Raw genomic sequence first — 20,940 nt, forward strand, 5'->3', positions numbered from 1 at the left:
CATGTTTGTGTGGCGGGTGTGCGAAACGCTAAAACATATGGTGTTCATCACCTGACCATCAGCCTTTTGGCTTTGAATTACTGAGATCAAAGTGTGTTTCTCGTGATGCAGGTGGACGAGCACACTGTCGGTGAACCCGGCTGGCTGTGTGGGAACTACCGAGGAAAAAGGGGCTGGTTCCCCCAGAGTTATGCAGAGAAATGTCCCACGCCTCCCACCTCTGAGATGGCCCTTCCCTCGTCAAGTCTTCCTCCTTTAAATGCAAGGTAGCGAGACGCAGAAAAATCCAATTGATGCTGTTGGTCAAACTTTTACTTCCTAAGTAGAAATGTGTGGAAGTCCCATTAGGCCTCAGTGATATCAGAGCGATCTCTCCTTCCTGTTTTATCTAGAAACGCTGCCGTGGACGCCACAGAGGATAGCAGCGTTCCTTTGTTTCCAGCAGCTTCACAGGTGAGGCAAGCTTGACTAAGTTGTGTCGTAATCCCAGACACATTGTTTTATTAACGCTGCTGTTGCACTGCTTCTTGTAGTGCAACACCAGCGTGAGTATATATATATGTGAGTGTGTATGAAAATGTATTTCACATTTTAACTGAAGCTTTGTAAATACTGCAATCTGAAAATTGCACACAAATTCTTATTTTTTTTGTTTTCAATATTTAAATGAAAGTCTAAGGCTCTATGCACAAAATCTAGGGTGGTCCAAGTGTTAAAGAATTACCCGAATTTATCAAAAAATAGTCCTGCTCCCCTGCAATGTCAGACACTCTAAGCATTCAGCATGGCCAAGTGAGTTAATCTTCATCAGTGTAGACCGAGCTTCTGCTTAGTTTAGCATGGGATTAAGTAAAATTGTTTTTGGGTCATTGCTGTACATTTAAGTATACATACATTAGTAGCGATGTATGTATATATGGCAGTATGTTTTAACCCCAATTTTAAGGAGTTAAAATAACATTTCCTGTTATTTTAACAACTACTTCACTTGGCTAGCATGTTAGTAGAGATGACAGGTCTTTATGCAAACAAATGTGAAAAAATTCAAAATAAATACTTATGCAGGGTGCCATAAATATGTTTTTTGGCTACATTAGTCCTGTTTCTAAAGGGTTTAGCTGTCCCTAATTATGGTGACACTAATCTTGGCTCCTGTATTTTGCCTTTCTAGTCCACGGTTCTTCTCGCCGCTCGAGCCGTCTCTTCATGGTCGCCTGCTTCAGAAACTCATCTCAATCTCTCACCGGACGTGGGCGGAGCTCTGCTGAGCTTCTCGCAGGGCGACCTCATAAGCGTGCTGCAGCAGAGGGATGACTGGTGGTTGGGACAGTTCAACGGGACGCGGGGATGGTTCCCAAAAAGCTACGTCACTCCGGAGCCAGGTGGCAACGCAGAGTACGAAAACACACATCAGAACACAGACTTAAGTGTAGCTTTGAAATTTAATCGATTGCTGGACTCTAATAAATGTGTTATTCTAATTGTAGTGTGGACACAACAGACTCAAGTGTTCAGCTAGGAGGTGAGTTTCATTCATCATCCTTTCTGTACAAAAACAAAAAAAATCATAGCTGTGGCACAGCTGTGCCAGAAGAGGCTTCGTATGGACTCTTTATAGTTTATTCTGATCAGAAATTGTCTGAACTAGAGTATGTGGCCCTGTACACATACGAGAGCCCAGAGACAGATGACTTGACGTTTGATGAAGGAGACGTAATTATGGTGACAGAGAGAGAAGGAGAGTGGTGGAGAGGATGCATCGGTGACCAGACGGGACTGTTTCCCTCCAACTACGTCCGTCCCGTTGAGCCAGAGGTGAGAACAATCTGGTTGCTTTTCAAAACGTGGTGTTGCTCCGTACCTTTATATCTATAAAAATGCAATTATGTCAAATGATTATATTTCTGAATGCTAGAGAAATTATGCCTTTGTTTAACAGCTTCTAGTGAAAGTTTTTTTTTATTATTATTTCCATTTTCAATTTTTTACATTTTGCTTCAACCATATTCTATTGAAACTGTATCCAATGGGCTTATGTATTTAGTATTTATTCCCTAAAGAAAATACTTTGAAGAACCACTTTTTGCCCTAACAAGTCTGTTGGGAATGCTGGCAAACTGTATTTTACTAATTAGGTGGGGTTAAAGGGGCTGAATACAACTGTACAACATACTTTTATTTTCATTAACAAAAAAAAAGATTTATCACTTTTCCTTCATTTTACAGTTTTATTATTCTTTATGTTGATTCTTGGCATGAACCTTTAATAAAATACACATGAAAAAATGTATGAGTAACTAAAACATTTTGTTGCACGATAAATGTTTTTGGTAATAGATAAAAAATAATCTAAGATTAGTCATTTCCTATTTGTTATTGCTGTGTCCTAACGCCTTTTTTCATTTCGCTAACTAATTTCAGGCATCAAAATCTGGAGTTTCAATCAAAAAACCTGGTGAGGAAACGGCCTTTCACTCTGTTCCATTCAACTCAAAGACAAACACAGTCAGGTGGACAAATGTTGATTTAATTTCATTTTTCGATATTTCTGCTTGATTACTAGAGATTGTTCAGGCTGTCACTGCCACAGAGGCCCTGATGGCTTATCAGCTGACTCTGTCTCCAGGACAACTGATTGTGGTCAGAGCCAAAAACTCCACCGGGTGGTGGCTCGGAGAACTGCAGGTCAGATATCACAGCCTTGGATCCTATTTTCAAATATGACTGTATAGAAATTATTCTGTATTTATTAACCAAAAGATTTTTTCTAAATATCACACTTACCTCTGATTACTGCTCAGTGAGTTTGGTGTGGTTAATTATCATAGTTTTTTTTTTCTACTGTGTAATGATCTCAGTAAATAATTTTATTGATAGCCAATTGTAGCTCAGTATGTGTTGCTGCTTTAATCATTATAGGTAAAAAGTAAAGAAAATAATAAATGAAGAAATGTTCTTTTTTTTATTTGTGAAGAATACATTGACATTTTTTTGAAAAATTAAGTCATATTTTTCACTGAATTATTTAACATTCTTTATTTTTCACTTATCAGTCTTTTGAGGTTTGTTTCTTTTGTGACTGGGAACCCACACATATTTGGGAATACATTTTTGACTTCTTGTTCCTTTGAAATTGTTAATGCTCCTTTAAACTTGTAAAAATCAATTAATTTCATTTTTATTTAGAATCCAAAACAGATGAAGCTGTTGAAAAATGGACTCCTGGTCACTATTTTTCATACTTCCAGGCTCGGGGCAAAAAGAGACAGAAAGGCTGGTTTCACTCGTCCCATGTGAAGCTACTGGGACCGTCCAGTAACAAGACCTGCCTCTCCCCTCTGCCAGGTGACTGCCACCACACTCTGCGCCCAAAGATTTGTTGCTACCCAACATGGAGTTTACTCATAAATGCATGTGTCTGATATTAAAGCCTAATAACCAGCACTCGTCTCCTCCTTGTAAGCTGACACCTCATTAACACACCGTATTTCTCCCTCGTGTATCCCAGTGTGCCAAGTTATCGCAATGTACGACTACGCTGCTGCTAATCAGGACGAGCTGAGCTTCTCCAAGGGTCAGCTCATCAACATCCTCGACAAGACCAACCCCGACTGGTGGAAAGGTGAAATCAACGGGGTCATGGGCCTGCTGCCCACCAATTATGTCAAAATGACAACAGAGTCAGACCCCAGCCAGCAGTGTAAGTAAACCTCGCGCTTTTGTTTTTTTTCCCCCTTTTGAACAAACAATTCTCGTAGAAAAGGTGTTTCTTCCATCGCAGCATTTAAGAGAAAAAGCAGTAATTGACACCAGCAGCTGGGAAAAACTGTGTGAGAGCTTCCTCTAAGGAGAAAATAAAAGCTGCAAATACAGAGAAACACATTGAAAGTTTTGCTTTCTTATCGATTACCTTGGTTTGATCCAGGTACATTAAATTCCTCATCCTTATCAGAGCTTGGAGATGGTCATGGTAAGCCAGATTTTTTTTTCAGTAACAGAGGGACTTGGTGTTCTCCAGCGCTTAAAAGGCCTGATCCCAGACATTTCTCACTGATCGCTGCAGAAATTGAGTAATTTTAACCGTTGCAGTAACAAATTAGGAAAAAGGAGGAATCAGGCTTTTTAAGCTAACTCACTTCAAAGATCATTTGAAGGAATAATACAACATATTCATGATAAACTTTTTTGCCAAGAGTCTCTTGAACTCTATAAATTCATCAATCTCTGGGCAAAAAAGTTAAATGTAATTTCTATAATTTTAGATTCTTACAATTTGCTATGACAATCAAGAAGAAAAATCACTGATAACCTGCCACATTAATCATTTCGCTCACATTTCTGGAAATTTAATTGAAGAGGTGATTCCATTGGACATTTAGCACTGATTTATGAGCGCAGCACTTTCTACAAATATTCAAACTTCTTTACTTGTTTTACATATATATATATATATATATATATATATATATATATATATATAGATAGATATATTGTTTTATATATATGTAGGTAGGTAGGTAGGTAGGTAGGTAGGTATGTGTCAACACATTACAACCACAATTTCTAACATAATTTTACATCATTGGTCAACACAAATCAGTACCTAATTGTGAAAAGGAAGGAAAATGAAGCGTGTCTTTGAAATGTGTCTAAAACTTTGCGTCCATTTCCTTCCACCTCATAATGATGTACCATAAATAAGTAAAACACATAGAAGGTCTTGGTTGTGACGTGACAAAATGAAGCAAACTCAATATTTTAGCAAGATGCTGTAGCTGGGTTTAAGCATCTGTTTAATGAGAGGACCGCGTTCGAATTAGTATTCATAGGATGTGTGTTTTTCGCCCACCGCAGCACATTTCTTGTTAACAAGAGCGAACACAGTTGACATTTAATTAGGCTGAGCCACGCTCACTAAAAACAATGAAATTTTCACTTTAATGAACGTCTTCCTGATGGACGCACATGCAGCCCCGGCACACGCACACGCCCACACACACACTCTGCGCTATGGTGCAGAAATGAGAGGCGATAAAAGGTGGGCACGCACCAGCTCGTAATGATTAGTAACAACATTTACATTTCCAGAAATGCATTATTAATGCATGTGCATGTTAAGACTCCTGCATTAATATTAAAACAATATTAACCGTCTGCTGTCTCTCTTCCCCTTTTTTTCCATCTCACTCATCTCCCCGCCTCCTCTGCTTCATCCACTTTTTTTTCTCCTTCTGTAGGACAGTAGTGCTGGTTTTCCTCTCTTCTTCTTCCTCTCCTCTTCCTCTGTCTTGCCCCTCCCTCCTCCACCACCACCACCCCTGTCTGAGCGAATAGCCCTGAGGCAAAAGGGAACCCGGCAGCCAGCGGGAGCAGAACTGCCCAGCTCCTCACTTTCCTCTTGAATTATTTGGGACTGTGGTGTCCTCTGCTCCTCTGTTACAATTCCTCTTTTGATTGTTTTGCTTCTTACCTTTTCCTGTTAGACTATTGATTTCTTGCCCTTCACTTCTTCCTGTTCCCCTCCACTAATTAACTAGGGTGAGTGTGAGGTGGAGGCAACTCGACACAAGCAGGGGGGAGGTTTTGTACCTTTAACACAGAAATATGGAAAGTCTAGTTTTAAATTTTTTTTTTTAAATCAGTCAGGCCCAAAATCATTCGTGTACATCCCAAATTTTGATTTGCTGGGGAATTTTTTTAATTAGTAAACTATTTTGTTAATGACTCAGAATGATATAAACAAGTGGAAAATAGATTTGATTATTTATTAATGCATTTATTATTATATCTGTTGTTAAAAATGCAATACTTGTAGGTTTCTGCAAACTTTTAAATCACTTAATAAAAGCTTACATTTGGTATTTCCACAATTAAGCATTTCTTACCCTTCACAGTCATTGGCAAACTGGTGAAGCATTTTGCTTAGTAGTTTTGAAGCACCTTAAATTGAACTAAATTTCTCCTGTAGCAGGCTAATCTCATAAGTAATAGGAAAATCCAACCTTTAATGTTGTGAAAAATTTAAGATTCCTTTTCAAATCAAAAGCTCAAAAATAATTTGCAATCAAACGGATTTCAATAAAAGAAATGTAAATGTAACAATCCCCAGCAGAATGCATGCACATATATGATGGAAAAAGGGAAAGAGAAGCAAATAAAAAAAATATCCCAAAATATGACAATTTATGTCATTTTAGCTATAAACTCAAAGATCGATGCAAAAATTAACAATAAATTCTGGCAAACTTTTGACATCCATGTGGGTAATTTTGGGCCAAACTCTAAAAGAATATGGAAGAAATTAGCTGCATGGTATTAAATACACTATTTAAGTAACTAGTTTTCTACACTAAGCTTGTGTATTAGAGGTATAATAGTATTTTAATAGGGTCACTCATTCTTGCACTAATACTAAACTTTACTGAACTGGACCAATGAGAAGATTCACTGTTGCTTAAATCTCCTCCTCGCTGCTCGCTGCCACATAGCAACTACTTGAATGGTATTTTTATGACTCAGTTCTTAGGCGCTCTTATTTACATTACTGCTTCATAGTTTAAATTTTAAGTACTCAACTGTGATATCACCAGCAAAAAAAAAAAGAGAGAGAGAGAGAGAAAACATAAGCATACAAAGCAACATTGCAGACACTGAAAGGACAGTGCTGTGCTGACATTTACATGTAAGTATTGCCAAGTTTGAACCTCAAAGACTTGAACTACCAGCTGAGTCTTCCGCGGCTCTTTTGCTTCAGCTCTTCTGCTACTTTTTCATTTACACCTATGCAATCATCAGGAGAGGGCTCTCTGATGTAAGAGGTGCTTTAATTTAATGCCGTCTTCTTGGAAGCACTCTTGCTAACATCGCTTAGTATGTTGTGTTCATTCATGCACTGCAGCTACAATGTGCCTCACTCGGTGCGACAACTGTAAATATAACATTAAAGGACTGATAATAAAAGAGGATTTTGACACGTGCGCTTGTGGAGTGTTTTTATATGCTTTGTTGTGTGCCATCCACCTCTTATGCTTGTGTGAATCTGTGTGTATTTGCACGTGCATGCTTTTGCGTGTGTGTGTGTGAAATAGGGTGTGCAGACCTGATCACGTTGGACACAATGACTCCTCAGGAAAGGAAGAGACAGGGTTATATTCATGAGCTCTTCCACACTGAGGAGACCTATGTGGACGATCTGGAGCTGGTCCTAGAGGTACAAAACAAATGTTTGTTTGTTTGTTTTAAGACTAATTGAATTTCTTGATCTACAACGGCTTAATTGACTTTTTGGACTGTTGACGGGTGCTCAGGTGTTCCACAAGCCCATGTCTGAGTCAGGTCGCCTGACAGAAGCTGAGATGGCAACAATCTTTGTCAACTGGAGGGAGTTGATTATGTGCAACACCAGATTGCTCAAGTAGGTACTACGTGTCGCAAAAAGAGAGAGAGAAAACATAAGCATATGTTTTCTTATGAAAGTATTTCAGCCTTTCATAAGGCTGAAATACTTTCAGCCTTATGAAAGTATTTGTATCCCTTGAAGTCTTCCATACTTTGTCCCTTTAAAAAAAAAAAAAAAAAAAATCAAATGTAGAGACTTGAATCACAATGTCAAAAAAGAACATACCTGTCCATCCAAGGGCAACACAGGGCAATAAATGTGTTATAAAAGTATGACTGATTAAACTTTAAAAATTATGAAGCTTTATGTTATTAAAGCTAAAGTTTAATCAGTAATACTTTTATAACAAATTTATGTCAGATCATGATTTCTTGGTTAATGTCAAGCTGTCCTAACGAAGACATTTTGAATAATGTCAACTTTGTATTAAAAGTGTCATGATTTACCAAATGACACTTTATGACAACAGTCATAAATATTCATGAAGACTTATTCATGTTCATGACAGGTTGTTATGTCATGTTTATGACGGTGTCATGACAGCCTTATTCACAACCCGTCAAATAAAGTGTTACCCAATTATTTATAAAACTTTTTTAGATAATTAATAGCATTTTCTGTCTTTGAAACACTTGTCTTATACAACATTTCCCAATTAGTTCCTTTTTAAGCAGCTTTTTAAGCTGGTTTATTTTTGTACCTTTTTTGAACTCATCATTCAAACCATTCCATGAATTTACTCCACACACTGATAAACAAAAACTCTTTTTGGTTGTCCTAATACACTGTTTTTTTAAATGTCCATATCCTCTTAAATTATAGCCCCTCCCTCTCTGTCACAAAACATTTTTTGTATTTTGTGTGGAAGTCACCCTGATGGTGATGGCAGCAACATGCTGTGCTCCAAGGATAGAGAAAGTGCTAAAAGTTGATAGGCCGATGCATGGAAATAAACACATAAACACAACTCTGGAGAAAAAAACAGTTAGAGGAAGAACTGTAGTCCTGACTACAGTGATTTTTTCTTTTTTAAATCTAAGCATAATCATATTTTGGAATGGCCCAGTCAAAGTCAAAGCCTAAATCCAAACTAGAATCTGTAGCAAGACTTGAAAATTGGTTTTGTACAAAGTCTTCAACCAATAGGCAGGGAGAAAAAAGTGGAGCAATTTCTGTCTTTACAGGTGCAAAGCTGGTAGAAACATACCCTAAAAGGTATGTAGCTTTATTTTGACTGGATGTCTCGATGGACTTTTCAGACTCTTATTGCAAAATTGTAGAAAACTGTAATTTCTCCAATTAATGCACTAAATTATGTTGGAGTCTCACACAAAATTCACAGGGGTTTGAGTTGGTTATGTGAAAAGATGTGACAAACTTCCAAGTGGCATGAACACTTTTGCGAGGCGCCGCATGTACAAACAAAATCTGTAAAATGTGTAAAACATCCTCATCATTTGTGTGCGCCAGTGCTCTGCGTGAACGCAAGCAAACGGGAGGAGAGAACATGCCGGTCCAGCTGATTGGAGACCTGCTGGCTTCAGAGCTCGCTCACATGCAGCCGTACGTTTGCTTCTGCTCCTCCCAGCTCAACGCTGCTGCTCTCCTGCAGACCAAAACCCACAATCAGCCTGAGTTCAAAAATTTCCTCAAGGTACAAATGACAAATACTCAATTCACGGGCAAATATTTTTTCACGACATCTATTTTCCTAATATTTTCCTTCCTTTTTGAGCAGAAGGTTGCCACAAACTACCGCTGCAAAGGAATGCCACTGTCCAGCTTCCTGCTGAAGCCCATGCAGAGGCTCACCCGCTACCCTCTGCTCATAAAGAATGTACATTTATCACATCCTATTTATCGCCATCTCTCTCCTTTCTCCATTACTCCCTGTGGTAACCTTGCGCCTCATTGTCTTCCCGTTGCTCAGATCCTTGAGCACACTCCAGATGGCCATGAGGACCGCGAGCCGCTCCGAGAAGCCCTGGAGCGAGCCGAGGAGCTGTGCTCTCAGGTCAACGAGGCGGTCAGAGAAAAGGAGAATGCTGACCGCCTGGAGTGGATACAGAACCACATTCAGTGTGAGGGCCCTATAGAGGTAAACATACACAAACGTGGCAGATCTTTGTCGAGCAAAGATCTGCCAAGGGGGCAATAAGCTAATATTTTTTGGTGTCTGGAAAACCTCACATTTGATGGGCACTGCGCCGTTACCTAGCAACCCCAGCACAGCCCAGCCCTTCACCTAGCAAACCAAGCGGAGTTCCAGCCCATTTGGTCAGCTGGTTTTACTTCTGTATACACTGTACAATGGCTGCTGGAAAAGACGAATGTTATATTGTTGACTTCCCATTCAAAAACCTTTTTGCTGCTTTGGTGTTGGTTGTGCAGGAAGTCCCAGTTTTGCTTTTCAAAAGTGGGACTTTTGATGTATACTGTAGTTGTACAATTGCACATCTGTTTGCAGCTGTTTTCACATGCGAGTGTAAACATTGAGTTGAGGGGCGTGGTCACCCGCAGCTTATTTGGATTTAAAGGAACAAGTGACCTTAAAACAACTAGAAATAGAAAGAACTGAGCAGATTAAAATGTCATTATCTGAGAAAGAGTTTGTGCAAAACATTTAACGACCACATTTTGTGGAACCCATAGATCCATCCTAACTTGTTCAAGAAAGCATATTAGGTCACCTTTAAGCTTCTCTCCATCTGTATTGCAGCACCTGGTCTTCAGCTCTTTGACTAACTGCCTCGGGCCCCGCAAGCTGCTCCACAGCGGCCGACTGTTCAAAACCAAAAGCAGCAGAGAGCTGTGGGCTTTCCTCTTCAATGATTTCCTCCTCCTCACACACAGCGCCAAGCCTTTCTCCTCCTCAGGATCAGAAAAACTGTTCAGCCCCAAAACCAACATGCAGCTGAAGATCTACAAGACGGTACGCCTTTAAGGGAAGGCTTCTGGAGAGTGATAGTTTTTTAAAAAAAAATTTTTTATGTGTTTACATATTTTGTGTCTTCCCAGCCGCTGTTTCTCAATGAGGTTTTGGTAAAAATGCCGGCGGACCCGTCCAGTGATGAGCCGCTCTTTCACGTCTCGCACATTGACCGCGTCTACACCCTGAAAACAGAGACTTTAAGCGAAAGGTAGCCATGAGCGGATGCTGCTCTTCAAAGCACTATGACCTGTAGTAATGATGATACCCCTGGGTGTTAACATGTCTTCTTTGTTTTGGTAGGACAGCGTGGGTCCAAAAAATTAAAGCAGCCTCTGAACATTTCATAGAAACAGAGAAGAAAAAGAGAGAGAAGGCATACCAAGGTTAAACACATGCTATTGGGCGCATTTGCAATCTGTCTGAATGTTCAACTTGAGTGGGATTTTAAATGTCCTGCAGAAGCATTCACGTTTTTAAAAAATATTAGAAGTGTTGTATGAATGACGACTAGATCGAAATTTAATTGACTTGAACAAAACAAGGCAACAAGTTCTTGCATGAGTACAACTTGAACAATTTTGGCAGATTCTGTTCCAACAGAGCCTCAAGTTTTGCAAAGTCTGCCTCTAGGCATGAAATGACTACGGTAATGCACATGTAAAATCTGTAATTTCTTAAATTACATTTTAACTAAACGGTTAAATCTCTTTACACTTGAGATGTTTAGGAAGACCTCATAAGCAAACACCATCCTGACTGAAAAAAAGACTGAAAGTTACTGAGTTTTGAGAAAATCCAATGTAAAGACATGAACCAAAATGTAAAAAATACACAAAGATTAAATTCCTTTACTAGAGTATTTTTTGTAATGGACATATATAGCTTTTACTCCAAGCTCTTCAAACTCTGAGACTGAATTGCATGATATAAGAACCTGTTTTAATAATTTTGCTCTACACAATGAGCAAAATGTGTCCTTTGTTTACATCAATCCTTTCCTCTTTATTTCAGCACGCTCCTTAAAGTCTAGTGGAATCGGTCGCCTGCTGGTGACGGTCACAGAAGCTCAGGAGCTGAAGGCCTGCAAGCCCAACGGTGAGACAGAAACAACAGAAGGCAAATCAGTTTTCATAAATTAATAATCAATGTTAAGAGAAGCTGAAATCTATCTCTCTCTTTAGGTAAGAGCAATCCATACTGTGAGCTGACCATGGGGGCTCAGTGCTACACGTCACGGCCAGTCTTGGACACTCTGAACCCAAAGTGGAACTTCAATTGTCAGTTTTTCATCAAAGACATCTACCAGGACGTCCTGAGCATCACTGTGTTCGAGAAAGACCAATTCTCACCCGACGGTCAGTGATATGTGATAACATGAGATGTGTCGGCCTTTAATCGTTTTCTAACAATCTACCAGACATATCAGCAAGGTTTGTTTAGATAAAGGATCAGCTAGCTGCTAAGTTAGCAGTACTTTCTAGAGAGAACACAAACTTGAAAGCAGCAATAATTAAGGATTGTCTTAGATATGTAAATACTTCCTTTAATTGTATCCTGGGATAATTAAAGATCTCAAAATTTGAAAATTAAATTATTGAAAGTGAACAGAGACAAAAAAATAAATAAAGGAAGCCATAAAATATGTTGTTGTCCAAATCTACAGTTTATGTATGTGTTGTCTGGACTGGATTTTGCTATTGTACAAACTGTCAATTATAGCTGGTAAATGTGATGATTTAGATGAATGAACTATTTTGTTTAGCCAAAGCTGAATAACAGATTATTAGTCTGTGAATGGGTGTACTTACATATTTGAAACTTTATGTTTCATTATGTTTATTTTAAAGCTTACACCAAAAATAAATGCGGCACATTTAGTTTTATTTTTACATAAGTAATACTGTAAAGTAATTTTGGTTCAGAAAATAAATAGGAAGTCATTTAAACCACAGTATTACCCTAACATTAACAATTCCATATAAAAGGGATGTGCAGGTAATCCTACATTAGCTAATGAGTCTCAAACTCATCCAGATACCAAAAAGCAAACAACAGTCAAAACTTAGACAAAATAATATCGGAAGGGTCATTTTTATGTGTTACTGTTTTCATCTTTTCACCAATTTTGTTCTAAACCAAAATTAATCAAACATCCACCCTGCTAGCCTCAAATATTCACAATCAACTGAGATTTAGAAGCAGCTGACGATGATGAAGTCTGAAGCAGCTCACTGGCGTGACAGATGTCTTTCCCTTCAGATTTTCTGGGTCGCGCTGAGGTTCCTGTGGCAACTATAAAGAAAGACATGGACAGTAAAGGAGCGGCAACCCGTCGCCTGCTCCTGCACGAAGTCCCAACTGGAGAAGTGTCGGTCAAACTGGACCTCCAGCTGTACGAGGCAACCAAATGAACCCCATTGGACATCTGACCCTTAGCTTATTGATGGAGGAGATTTATGTGCTGAAAGTGCCTGTCTGTTGTAAATTATGCAGCTGAATAGTCTGGGTTCTGCTGTCCCTACTGTGTTTTTCATTAGCAATCAAGATGTTTTATAATTAATTCCAGTCTTAAATGTAGCAAAAAAAAATTGCCAATATTTTCTTATTCACAGTGAAATCAAAATCTTAAAAAATAAAAATAAAAAAAAGCTTTTGAATCAAACCATATAGTTTTGCTAAATGGATCAATTTTTCCAACTAAATATATTAACCAATATATTTGACTAGGGCTATTTTATCACCAGCAGAAGAGATGAAATGTCACAAGCATCATTGCCAAATATACATATAGTTGCACAGCTCCTTCCATGTCAATATGCAGTAGTACACAGCACCTGATGTTGCACACAACTTCAACTTGTAATCCTGAAATTCAGAATTTCACATTTCATTTGAAAATATACCAATAAATGTGCACAGTAGAATAAATGAAACTGTTTTTGTCCCTTTCACTGTTACCAAGTAGTTCAGTTATTTGACTTTTGAAGCTCTCAAAGGTAGCTTTAAATGAAAGTTTACGTGACAGTTAGCAACATAAGTAGGTTTTATTTGGATGCAGTCACTGGTAAGGGTGAGTTTAGATGCGGTAAACCTCTTGGTTGGAAGCATTCGCATCTAGAAAGCCAGCAGCTTCTTCGATTTCCTTGACTTCATCCTTTTCTGGAGCATTGATGAATGTAGGAAACAGATGAGACTATAAGGTCTGAAGAAGCTGGTTAGTCTTGAGACATCAGAGAGTTGGTAAGAGAGGAACCAGTCTCAGGTCGCTCCAAGGTTTTATTGGAGGCGGGTTTAGATCCTACAGCAAAGGGGGTGGGGGGGGCATAGAACACGTAACATAATAAAGCATAACACAATTATTCCTTTGTTTTTCACCAGGTTTTAGAATCTAACTTATTAAGCTAGCAACTGATATTACCTGATATAACTGATATAACTCATATTACCTGCTTGACAAGCAGAAGATGGTCTCTTAAGTTTTTTTTTTAATTGAAGATTTAATTGACGTATCTCCCTTGAGCCTGATGTTCTTATCTAGGGATGGAGGAGAGAATGTAACTGTCAGATCATTGCATGTTTTAAGTCTCTTTATGTTGTTGATGACAGAAGGATGTTTTAGTGATCACCACAATTGAGTTCACCTTAGATTGACAGTGTAGGAGGTAATGACTGTGCATGATTTGGTGTCTCATGGAGTCCATGAAGTAGCAGGAGGCGGTATGGTTCTCCACCCTCATCTGGATGGGAAACCACACGTTTTCAGTCCAGCGCTTGTGTATGAGCTCCTTCTTCCTGAGCTCTTCTATCTTTCTCTGAGTCAGGAAAGACTCCTTCTCCTACAAAACAAAAAGAGGAAGATTTCAGCCAGAATAAGAGGAGCAGGTGAATAGGTTGCACAGTGTCAGATCCCTCTTAACTCTTTCTATGTTTTGTTATATTGCAAACATAAGCTTCTCTGTATTTGGGTGGAATTTGTGTGATACATCAAAACGGAGTAGGACATTTGTTATGAACAAGGAAAACGATGCATGCCTTTACCAACTTTTTTGACACCTTAACCCAAAAAAGCTGATGTAAAAACGGAATGCAGGCATTCCGCTGCTTAAGATACAATCTGTAAACCTGTTATATATTTGTATTCAGACCCCTGGTCCAATGAAATGTAGAACAACTTTCTGTGCAACTATAGCACAGAAAATGCTATAGTTGTGTCTTAGGACACAAGATATCCCAGCTTGGGATATCTTAAGACTGAAATTTTAGGCCATTCTTTGCAAGATAGCTCAGACTCAGACTGGTTGAATGAAAAGCATTTATGGACATTTCTGAGTTTTGAGTCTGAGATTTGTTATGTTCATTTAGCTCTTATGCTTTTTTTTGCAAATACTTTTGAAAATCAAGTTTCATTTTTTTTTTCAGTTCACAATTATGTGTTGGTCTGTCAAAACGGAAAATGTCAGATCAAATGAACCATTTTCAAAGCCTTACCTTCATGAACCCATTTTCTCGATTTGATAAACGCTGAAGTAATTCTTGTATCTCCTCGTTTTCCTCTTTTACCTTAGCCTAAGCAATAACACAAGAAGTGAGGAAATTACACAGTCTTTCTTTGTCAGGAACACTAAGCTGGGATGAATGTAGTACCTGCAGTTGCCTGAAGGAGGGATGACAGAGCTGATCCTGTTCAAAGCTGTACCTTGGCCCGCAAAGAGATGGGACCAGATTCCATGTTCCCGGTTTGACACACACCAAACTGCTCTTTGCCCTCACACTCGGCTGAGCTATACTCCATCTCCTTTCTGTGGTTTCTTTCACAGCAGCCATGTAGTTCTGAAACATAATTTGTATGAATTAGGTAGCCTGTTACTGCTTTTGAATAAAGGGATCAGTTTAATCTCTAGATACTGAGAACTGTTTTTAAGCAGATCCTAGTCAGGAGCTCACAGGTAAAGTGGTTTGCTACCACATCTGGTTTAAAGATACAAAATAGAGGAATAAAAAAATAGAAATTGCTAAGGTTGGAGTGAAACATAATCCGTCACTGAATGAATGCCACCCAGAGCTCACAGAACATGGAGCATAAACACGCAGGTGAGCAGGGGAGAGCTGTAGTCAGCACAACAGATACAGCCCATCACAGCCTGGAAACATGATCTGCTTACTTTTGTTATGCAAATGTTGCAAGTAGAACATGAATGTTATTTCAAGTGTGTTCAAAATTGTTTCTTCAATGTGTTTCTTCCTGTAGTCCAACATAAGTTGCAGCATCCCTCAGAAACCTAAGATCTTTTTATTCATTTAGCTGCTCAGCAAGATCATCCCCCCCCCACACATACAACCTCCCTGACATTCGGAGAGTGGTGATAAATTATTAGTTGGTAGGAATTTACAGGCTTGTACTCTTAATTAGAGCAGTGGAAAAGGAGCACAAAAGTACATGCAGAAAAATTATGCTAAACTACAATGGGAAGTGCAGTAAGACTATACATAATCAGAAAGTTAAAGTTTGATCGCAGAACCTTCAACTTTCAGCATCAACATTTTGAAATATAGAAATTGCTGTGGAATCTTTTTCTGCTATTTGCTGAAAAAATGGAAGGTCCTGTGACATTTTGCTTAATAATCTCACTACACTTTCCACGTTTTAGATTGCTGCAATATAAAAAGCCCACTTTTCTGTATGACGTCTTTAGGTCCCACACACACAGACAACCCCAGTTTTTATACTTTTTTTTTTTCCTTCAGGAAATTAATTGTGCTTGTCAAAATGGACAAGGGAAAATGATAAATCTTACTTATCCTAAAAAAATTTGAGATAAAACTGATAAGTTTTGACTAAACAAAAGAACAATGCAATTTAGGTACTTAATAAAATCATTTAAATTAACTGGTTTGAAATATTTTCAGAGGTAAATTAAATTTTAGTTAAAGTTTGTACCCACGTGGTATTTCAAAGTGGTTGAACGCTCATTTTTATTTGCTGATACTGTTGAACTTTAGTGCCAACGACTGATACCAAAATGAACACAAAATACCGTACATTAAAAACGATTTATCGAAAAATAGTTAAAAGGTCAATTTTAGAGTTTCATTTGTTCAGGAAGCTCACTTGCCACTCACAATATGGCGAACGTTACGACCTACCGTTTCTACTTGCAATCAAGTGTTCCTCCTCTTCGTCTTTTGTCGCAGTATTAAATCTTAATATCCTCACACAGGCTAGAGCTTACGTGTGGTTTCCAACTACTCGGACTGTCTTAGAACAGACTTTAACTTGCATAGGAAGGAGGAGGGAGCCAAGGTTCCTTTCAGCCTCCAGGTGTCCTACCAACCTTAAGCTTTCCGTTACCATGACGACCGCGGAACGCACCTAAAAGGCTTTGAATTTGAACATCTCAATCTGGTTGGGCCTTATTGGAACGTATGTTTCTGGATCATAACCGGACCTGTTTACATATAAAGCGTCCGCGGTTAGGCAAATTGTACATTTATTTATGTAGGCTTCCATATAAACCATGTGTGAATACTTTACGGTGCAGCTGGAAGAGAACCTGAACAGAGGAGTTGAGGGAAAATTACTAATAATGAAACGAAATGACATGAGACCTATATTGAGCTTTTCAGGACCTTCAAAGTTGCTTTACAATAAAATAGTCATTCCCATTCAAGTACACATTCACACACTGACTGCTGGATTGTAGGCGCAGCTGCCCTGGGGCAGATTGTAAACAGAGAAATCCACACAAAGGGCATGGAGGATGAAAACTAATTAAAAACAAAAGCAGAAATCTGCATTGTTTGTTCTTCCTTTTCCTTACACCCTACATATAAGGGAAGTGCAGAAAAACACAAAAAACGAATCATAGGATGAGAATCTAAACCAAAACCCTGGGAACACAAATAACTAAGCTCTTCAACACAAAGAAATAATTTTTAGTTATTGCAAAGAAAATCAATAACCAAAAATAAACCAAATACAAAACCAATTACAGTTCATACCAGATTTCATAGTGACGGTGTAGGCTGAAACACATACAGTACAGACCAAAAGTTTGGACACACAGTTGTGTCCAAACTTTTGGTCTGTACTGTATGTTGCAAAATTATTTTTGAGAAACTAAACTTTTTGTTTTTATTAGCTGCATGTATACCACAATCATTAAAATAAACTAAGGAATCTGAAATTATACCTCTTTTGAAGGAAATTACTGAGCTATATAATTTTTTTTAATAATCCAGTAAATTTATGCCATTCAATTTTTTACCTAAGTTCAGCTTTTTCAGCAGGGCTGCCATTTCCCCTTAAGCAAAAGCATCCACAATACACTTTTAAAAATGCCTTTTTAACCATATATATCATCCCCCAATTCTAGTTTCTTAAAAAAAACACACATTGCTGAACATATTGAAAGAGATGAAGTTAAGTGGAACATTTTCTTTTAAGGCTTCTGCAAATGTAAAAGTTGGCAGTGTTTGTAATTTTCTTCTGGAAGCAATCATTGATCAAATGAAGTCGTCCTACAACCCACAGGCTGTAATCCAGCGTAAGTAGCTGTCTGTAATGGTTTGTGACACGAGTCGGAGTGTTAAATCAGTCTCCAAATCACCCATGTTTGAGGTATCACCATGCTCTCACCAAAACCACCTGTACCATCGATCTGCAGCACCAGACTCCCATCCATTTAGCTGATCAACTGGGTGGTACATGATCCGTCATGCCCAGTAGAGTTCATCCCTTACGTCCAGCAGGAATCTTTGCAATGACTGCAAAATTAATGGGGGCTGCCATTTGGAGGTTTCCCCTCTTCTTTTTGAACAGGTCTTTTCATAAATATGTTATTAAAATAATTTCAAAATAAGACAGCCAATAAAGTAATATAGATAACTTTCGACACTAAAGCAGCATGTTGCATATTCTCTCTATTACTTGTAATGTGCACATTATAAGTAAAACTTCCTTTTTTCCTACCCAGCAGACTCCAGAGCTATATCAACTCTGCTTCTACTTGAACACTACCACAGTAGTCGACGTAAAACTTTATTTTTCTCGTTTTTATTGTTAAAAACACAAGAAAAAGAAAATGCATGTGCAGGAGTTGCCAAAAGCCATAAGCTGCAGTAAATTTACACATTTACCCTCCTTTCCTTCATTCATGCCACGACTGGGAAACTAAATGACTGAGTAAATAAATGGATATCTTCACAAACATGTGACATCTGAATCGCAACAGTTAGTTTCTTTACATGAGCTCTTAGTGTAGTTCCACTGAATCAATATACATCATCATTAGCAAGTTGGCTGATGTTGATGTTTATCATTTTGAGATGGTCATACCACCCTGTCCACATAAAAATAAAAAGATTGACGAAAATTTGTCAGTGCTTTTTATTTCGATTTATTGAAAGGATATGCCTGCACAGCCTGGGAACGGAACTGAACTTAGAGGTCACCTTCAAGACATCAACATTAATACTCCAGCAATGAACCTGGGGTCCTGGACATTAAAATGTGTAAGGATGCTTCGAGGTGACAAAGCAGATAATTTTACATTAAAACAAAAGAGACAACAAGGATAGATGTCATGGTTGGAGATTCTTTAGAGCTGTAGGCCTCAAAAGCAGGCAGTCAAGACAGCCTGCAGGAGGTCTAAGGTCTTAATGCGACCTCTATTAGCTAAGGAGTTCTTATTAGGTGACCATTTGGACACCTTTAGAGAAAGCGCCTGTGACATGTTTGGGTATTAACTGCGCACAGACAGGCGGGGCAGGGCTTGGCCAGGTCATAGCATATCTTTTCACTTCCTTCTTACTTTCTTTTTGTTGGTGGATCCGGGACGGGACAGGGGGGAGGCCACATGGATTGGTGGACTTGGTTGGCAGCGAGTATTGCCCTACTCTGGATAGTCTGCTTCATAGACGGTAGGTCAAAGCTGTTGGTAGACATCTGAGAGTTTCACTTCGATATGTGGCAAGGCTGCTGCTGACTTACTTTGGCTGCAATTATTGTTGGTATTAGAAGGTAAAACAAAGAAATTAATCTTATAAATGGGTTTATTTTTGATTAAATCAACTTCAGTGACTATCTGATACAGAGCTGACAAACAGTGGATCTGTGCTTCCTATTTATGTGACTAGAACAGGTGAACAAGAACACGTCATCACATTTTAAAGTTTAAAATATTATGGTGTTATTAGAGTCAAGTAAAAAAATAAAAATAAAAAAAATACACCCTTGTTGGAAAAACTCAAAAATTTGTGAATTCTTTTAAGTTTGTAATATTGGTTGTTTTGTTCTGCATGGATAGCAGCATGGGTTTGTCCGAGCAGCCTTTAATCCAGCAGTAGACACTGTTTGTAATGGTTTGTGACACTAGTCACAGAGTTAAATTAGTCTCCAGCTGACCCGGCTCCCGTCTTATCTCCAGGTAACGCCGTGCTTGAGCTGCGGCTGCTCTTCCATGCTCTCACCAAAGCCGCTTGCCACCTGTACCTGGCCCTGCTCCCGCTGCGCAGGGCCGCCACCCACTTCGCCGACTGCGCGCGGTACCTGCTCAATCATGCCCAGCAGAGTCCGTCCCTCCAACACGGATACCTCCACCAGGGCCAGCAGCAGCCGCTGGCCAAGAAAGGCACGCTGCACTTCCTGGAGGGCCTGTGCGTAGTGTGCGAGACGGTGCCCAACCTGATGGGCGCGGCGCTCAGTGTGGGCGCCGCCTTCTGCCACATGTTGCAGGGAGGCTTTTACATCCTGGCCGCAACGCTGCGCACCATCCAGATCAACCTCTTCTCTCAGATGAACGGCGAGAAGGAGAGGTGGGACAAGGAGCGAGTCAGGGCCAAGGAGAGCGAGAAAAAGCTGAATTGCAAAGTGCTGGAGTACATCTCGGTGTTCTGTCAAGACCCTGTCAGCGCTTTACGCATCAAGGTGGACGTGCCACCTGTGTACAGATAAGCGTTTGTCTGCTTAAGTGGCACTTAAGAGGCCTTCTCTGAACTGGTCACAGGTTAAAGGTACACTTGATGGGTTTGATCCGATAGGAGGGACACCTTTGACCACTGGCTTTAACTTGCTGTTGAAGTCAACCATCTTACTTGGTTATGGAGGACCACTACCTATGGTGCGTTTTGTTATACCCATTTTGATTTTGTTGAAATGAAAATAAATCTCTCAAACAAATCAAAGTTGAGATCTTATCTTAAAAGGTGCTATTCCAACTTTTTCATAAAAATACTCCTGTTCACTTTAAATCTAGATTGTTGCTTGCACAACATCACCTCATGGGCTTTTCAGTTGGTTTTGAAAGTTATTTAATGAAGATTAAATCAAGTCAAAACCTCTCGAAAGTCACTGTTCACCCATAATGTATCAAAACGCTATTTTAGGTCCATTTTTAATGCGTCTTGTGATGTTCACACAAAGCAGAATTAGAAAAGTTCATTTTCAAGTAACTAAAAGCACAATGAAACATTCAACTCAATAAGACCTCTACAGTGACTGGCTTAATTAATCCGGTTTATTTTTAAAGTGCCCTGTTGTTCATTCACAGTCAGTCAACAATAAATCTAACATACATTTAAGAAAATTAAAGAATAACTGAGAATTGATAAT

General features: G+C 39.0%; 2 protein-coding genes across 6 annotated transcripts in view; one reads left to right on the plus strand and one right to left on the minus strand.

Annotated features, from left to right (window-relative positions):
• itsn2a (intersectin 2a) overlaps positions 1-13,259 on the plus strand; it is a 35,603-nt gene extending 22,344 nt beyond the window's left edge. For 2 of the 4 annotated variants that reach the window (XM_028040224.1, XM_028040225.1), the window contains 21 exons: positions 112-266; positions 393-453; positions 1,172-1,395; positions 1,488-1,522; positions 1,649-1,815; positions 2,422-2,455; positions 2,564-2,685; positions 3,249-3,345; positions 3,509-3,700; positions 3,926-3,970; positions 7,089-7,210; positions 7,308-7,414; positions 8,870-9,053; positions 9,138-9,236; positions 9,330-9,497; positions 10,119-10,331; positions 10,418-10,539; positions 10,632-10,714; positions 11,343-11,426; positions 11,513-11,686; positions 12,591-13,259. In XM_028040224.1, coding sequence (XP_027896025.1) covers positions 112-266; positions 393-453; positions 1,172-1,395; positions 1,488-1,522; positions 1,649-1,815; positions 2,422-2,455; positions 2,564-2,685; positions 3,249-3,345; positions 3,509-3,700; positions 3,926-3,970; positions 7,089-7,210; positions 7,308-7,414; positions 8,870-9,053; positions 9,138-9,236; positions 9,330-9,497; positions 10,119-10,331; positions 10,418-10,539; positions 10,632-10,714; positions 11,343-11,426; positions 11,513-11,686; positions 12,591-12,742 — 2,640 coding nt within the window. In that variant the 3' untranslated portion in view covers positions 12,743-13,259. The remainder of the gene's footprint in view (positions 1-111; positions 267-392; positions 454-1,171; positions 1,396-1,487; positions 1,523-1,648; positions 1,816-2,421; positions 2,456-2,563; positions 2,686-3,248; positions 3,346-3,508; positions 3,701-3,925; positions 3,971-7,088; positions 7,211-7,307; positions 7,415-8,869; positions 9,054-9,137; positions 9,237-9,329; positions 9,498-10,118; positions 10,332-10,417; positions 10,540-10,631; positions 10,715-11,342; positions 11,427-11,512; positions 11,687-12,590) is intronic. The other 2 variants (XM_028040227.1, XM_028040226.1) reach the window with 1 other exon arrangement.
• A 96-nt stretch (positions 13,260-13,355) lies between these two features.
• Positions 13,356-16,893, minus strand: fam228a (family with sequence similarity 228 member A). Of its 2 annotated transcripts, XM_028040228.1 has the most exons (6): positions 16,476-16,745; positions 14,976-15,161; positions 14,820-14,897; positions 13,973-14,167; positions 13,778-13,865; positions 13,357-13,629 (listed from the first exon to the last, which is right to left on the minus strand). In XM_028040228.1, exons 2-6 carry the CDS (start codon positions 15,153-15,155, stop codon positions 13,547-13,549), a joined length of 624 nt encoding a protein of 207 aa, XP_027896029.1. In that variant the 5' UTR covers positions 15,156-15,161; positions 16,476-16,745; the 3' UTR covers positions 13,357-13,546. The 2 variants fall into 2 exon arrangements, with proteins under 2 accessions (XP_027896030.1, XP_027896029.1); XM_028040229.1 differs by lacking the exon at positions 14,820-14,897 and having other exon boundaries at positions 13,356-13,629; positions 16,476-16,893.
• Positions 16,894-20,940: the final 4,047 nt, after the last annotated feature.

The sequence above is a fragment of the Xiphophorus couchianus genome, chromosome 15, assembly GCF_001444195.1.
Source record: "Xiphophorus couchianus chromosome 15, X_couchianus-1.0, whole genome shotgun sequence".
NCBI classification, from domain to species: Eukaryota; Metazoa; Chordata; class Actinopteri; order Cyprinodontiformes; family Poeciliidae; genus Xiphophorus; species Xiphophorus couchianus.

What these genes read in the sequence shown, in the direction of transcription:
- fam228a (XM_028040228.1), bottom strand. Translation starts at nt 15,155, where the DNA reads ATGGCTGCTGTGAAAGAAACCACAGAAAGGAGATGGAGTATAGCTCAG. An exon ending in TCCTACACTGTCAATCTAAG is followed by an intron (nt 13,866 to 13,972) that starts GTGAACTCAATT and finishes CTCCATCCCTAG; the next exon opens with ATAAGAACATCAGGCTCAAG. An exon ending in ATCTTCTGCTTGTCAAGCAG is followed by an intron (nt 13,630 to 13,777) that starts GTAATATGAGTT and finishes CCTTTGCTGTAG; the next exon opens with GATCTAAACCCGCCTCCAAT.